Source organism: Mirounga angustirostris, unplaced genomic scaffold, assembly GCF_029215605.1.
Source record: "Mirounga angustirostris isolate CCGP_5_RB_7025 unplaced genomic scaffold, mMirAng1.0.hap1 SCAF_1, whole genome shotgun sequence".
NCBI lineage: Eukaryota > Metazoa > Chordata > Mammalia > Carnivora > Phocidae > Mirounga > Mirounga angustirostris.
In genome coordinates, this window is record NW_026991709.1 from 198884954 (window position 1) to 198888936 (window position 3983).

The 3983-nt window shown below is 43.5% G+C and overlaps 1 protein-coding gene across 1 annotated transcript; it reads left to right on the forward strand.

Annotated features, from left to right (window-relative positions):
- The first annotated feature begins 360 nt into the window (after positions 1-360).
- Positions 361-3431, forward strand: SPINK8 (serine peptidase inhibitor Kazal type 8 (putative)). Its single transcript, XM_045862508.2, has 3 exons — positions 361-509; positions 2477-2523; positions 3306-3431. Exons 1-3 carry the CDS (start codon positions 443-445, stop codon positions 3429-3431), a joined length of 240 nt encoding a protein of 79 aa, XP_045718464.1. The 5' UTR covers positions 361-442.
- Positions 3432-3983: the final 552 nt, after the last annotated feature.

A 3983-nucleotide genomic window follows, 5' to 3' on the forward strand; every position in this document is an offset into this window, starting at 1 on the left:
TGGAAGATTAAGAAAGGATTAAGAAATGTTGTTTTGTTCCTTCTGTTGATTTAACACGAGTCACTGAACTTCCTAGTGACTGCCCTTCTTACCTCAGAGATAAAGATCAACTTTTAAACATTTAATCGCAAAGTTCTTGGTGCCTATTCTTTATCAAATGATCCCCTGCAGATAGTCTTTATAAGCTCTTTTTCTGGCATCTTCTAAAATTCCATTTTTGAGATCATTTTCTTCTAATGTCCAATTGTTCTAGAGAAATAAATGAAGCCACTTAATTGCATCAGACAAAATTCATTCCAAATGGCCTGAGGAAAGAACATACTTGAAGGATTTAGACTTCACTTCCTGGTCAATGCAGGATCTCTGTGAGAATGCGTACTTCACGTGGAACTTGCTCTCTCCAACATCAAAGGCTGCATATTTTCATAGCTCTTCTGCCACCATGAAGGAGGTTTTCTCGAATGCCGTCCTTGTCCTGGCCATCTCCGTGTGGGCTGCCCTTGCAGTTGGTGAGTTATGTATCCTTGCTCTGCCCACGTTTTCTGGGGGATATCCAGTATTACAGGAAAATCAGAGGCAGGAGTGGAAGTGCTGTTCAGTTTTGTTTAATACTAATTCCTTTATGTTACAGATGTAGAAACTGAAACCCAGAGGAAGAGAGGATTCATTCCCTCAATGTCATTGGTATCAAAGCTGGGAGTCAAATCCAGACCTTCCAAACCCAGGACTACTGAACTTTCCAAAATACCTGATTACTATCGAGGCATTCAAACCTTAAAAACATTCATTTCCAGAATCTGTATATTTACATTTCTCAAACCCCAAAGGGAGTATCAGGGAGGACAGCGAAGCAGAGACTGCCAGGAGGCGGTGGTGAGGGGCTATAGTTACAGGGTGGAATGAGGAAGTATGGGGACTTATGGAATTTTCCCTTTTTTGGTAATCTGAGGAACTGTGCGTGGCTGTAACTGGTCAGTTAGGGCCTATGGCTATTTCATGTGGATTGCTTCATGAGCCTGTTGGTGTTAGCTTGGTTGTCGGTGGTCACTGTGGGCCCTCTTGCCTTCTTCAGATTTCTACTGCACAAGCCTGTTGCCTAAAAGCAGCCTCTACACTCAACAGGTCCTGTTTCCAACTGGACTCTGAAATTCTCATTTATCTTCAATGTTTTACTTTCTATTGGTGCTTTCTCTCACTTAAAACATTTTTTTCAAGACTCTCACATCTTAAGAGGCTCTGTAACAAATTGAAAACTGTTCTTCCTGCCTCTAATATCTTATGGGGAAAACCCCTCTTCTTCTACTGAAGAAAAATCTATTTCCTTCTACTCCAAGACTTCTGACACCAAATGTGTGGGTTTTCCACACCAAGCAATCCTCCCATTTTCTGTGGACACCAACTGGGTATCCCACAATTTAATATAATTATGGCACTACTATCTGGCATCCATCCAAACACCACAGTTAAGGATTCAGTCCCACAAGACTGCCCCTACTTGGGACAGCAGTCACAAGACTGGGCCTCCAGTACTTCTAACCAAAGAGTTATAAGTCAGGAGTTCCCCTGACCCCCTCCTCAGGTTCAGTAACTTGCTAGAACGGCTCACAGAGCTCAGGATAGTGCTTTACTTACTGTTACCAGTTTATTATAAAGGACACAACTCGGGAACAGCCAAATAGAAGAGATGCATAGGACAAGGTATGTGGGAAGGGGCAGAGAGCTTCCATGCCCTCTCTGAGCATACCACCCTCCCAGCACCTCAGTGTGTTCAACCTGGAAGCTCTCCAAACCTTTTGGTTTAGGATTTTTATGGAGGTTCCATTATGACAGTGTCAACTGAGAAAAAGAGGCAAAACTGAAAAAGAACAAAGGCTTCCATCTGAGGTCTCGGAATTGCAATTTGGCAAGCACGGTTTCCAGAGTAACCAGAAAAGTGTCCTGCTCACATGGGAAAGCGAGAGGGGTTTTATGAGAAAGAAAGAGGGTAACTACAGGATATAAAGAAGAGAAAAGAACTTAATTCAGTGCTAACCGGTTGAGCTGCTTTTGGTGACTACCTAGTCGATTATTTTATAGGTGCGATCAAACAAAACTCCTCCTGGAATGCATTAGTCAATGTTTCTGTCTTCATAAAGGTCATGTCGACAGTTTTATGGTCTGAGGACCTGTTGTTCTGTTGGATTTTACAAGCAACTGTTTGTAATACAATGGCCCCTTCTGGCCCAGTTCAAGAGTTCATTAGTTAGAAAGGAAAATAGAGCTTCAAAATGGAATCTCTCCTGTCTAAATATTTTATACAATTCCACAAAGGCACGCTTAATTAAATCATTGGTCACTGGCCATTAATTTAATCTCCACCTTCTGATGGGATATGTTGCTTCCTGTGTGCCAAGCAGGGTCTCCCTCATCCTAGCTTTTTTCCCCTAAGGTCAGAAGACAGAGCAGCAACTCTTCCGAATGTGTTTTTGTCTTCCAGATTTCCCTCTTCCTACAGGCACAGGGGCTCGCCTACAAGAGACAAAGGTGAGCTCTACTTCCTTGGTTCCCAAGAACAAAATGGGGAGTAAACCAGTTTCCTGGATAGTCCCCAGAGCTTTCTTCTGAGAGGTGCGGGGGGAGGGGACTTGTGTGGGAATAACACCACAGTAAAAGCTGGGTCATCAACTGTGTGTAGCACATTTCATATGTTCCTGGGCCCTCTTCCCATGCATTATTCCAAGCAGTTCATACTCTCTTGTGGGATAGAAGCCAAGTATTTTGAATTAAATGGATGATGAAGTCATGGCTCAAGTTCAGGTCCATCCTATGCTGCAGTGGACATTCTTTCAGCCGAGATAGGCCAAAATGTACATCCTGCCTCCCCCACACTAAGGCCCCACAAATATTCTATACCTTCCTTCTATACCCTACCTCTGCTGTGATAAGTTTGACATCACTGCTGTCTGAAGCACCACACACAAGTCACTCAGTAATGTTCATAAGAAAAGTCTAACCTTCAAGACATGTTCCTTTCTGTAATCTAACAATCACATTTTGTGGTTGGTAGGGCGGGATTTTCATCCTAATGAGGAACTTACATCTTAGACTGGGGAGTTCACAGATTATATGTTACATTATAGTATATATTATATTATAGTCATATTGTTGAGTATGTGCCAGGGGTCAAACCCCAAAGCTGCTAAAGACTGTTCCCTGGATGCTTGGTCTCGCATTCCTTCTTCAAGCCCCCTACCCCACTACCAGTGACAATGGTCAGAGGTCCTGGAGGAAGGCATCTGAAGCAGTAATCTGTGTCTCATCTTCAGGCGCAGTGCACTGGGAATATAGATAAGTGCTGGATTTTCTCTTACATCAAACCAAGTGAACCCATATGTGGCAGTGACCAGGTTACTTACAGTGGTGAATGCCATCTCTGCTCCCAAATCCTCTAAGTCTTGATTTTTATTTTCCCTTCTCCCAGTCAGGAGGCTAAAGGTAGCCAAGATAGGAGTAACCTCTTCAGAACGCTTCCTACCGGTTAGATCTTCCCTTCAGTGACTCCTCCATGATTTGTTCCTCCATTTCTTCGATCTTCCCTTATGCTCTCAGAAGTGATCCCATTCACACAATTGCAGAAACAGAAACCCACTGAGTCGAGAGTGTTCTGTCTGGCCTGGACAACTATCAAGTGGAAAGTTCTCAGCAGCAACGAGCCACAGCAATCAGATCATGTGACCGCAGATGAGGGTTACCCTCAAGCCCCCTCAGGCCAAAGAACAAAAGCCTGATGAAGAAGAGGAAGAGGGGGCCAGGTGCAGAATCTTCCCAGCTGTTGCTTTATTGATCCTTAAATGGGTATTATCCTCTCAAACAACTTTCTTTAGCTTCCAACTTTCTTTTAGCTTTCATGCTTTAGCTTTCATGGCTTAGTCTTTGGGCCCATCATATGTTAGGCATGAAGTGGCCAATGCTTTGGTCTAAGAGGAACAGCAAGGCACAGAGGT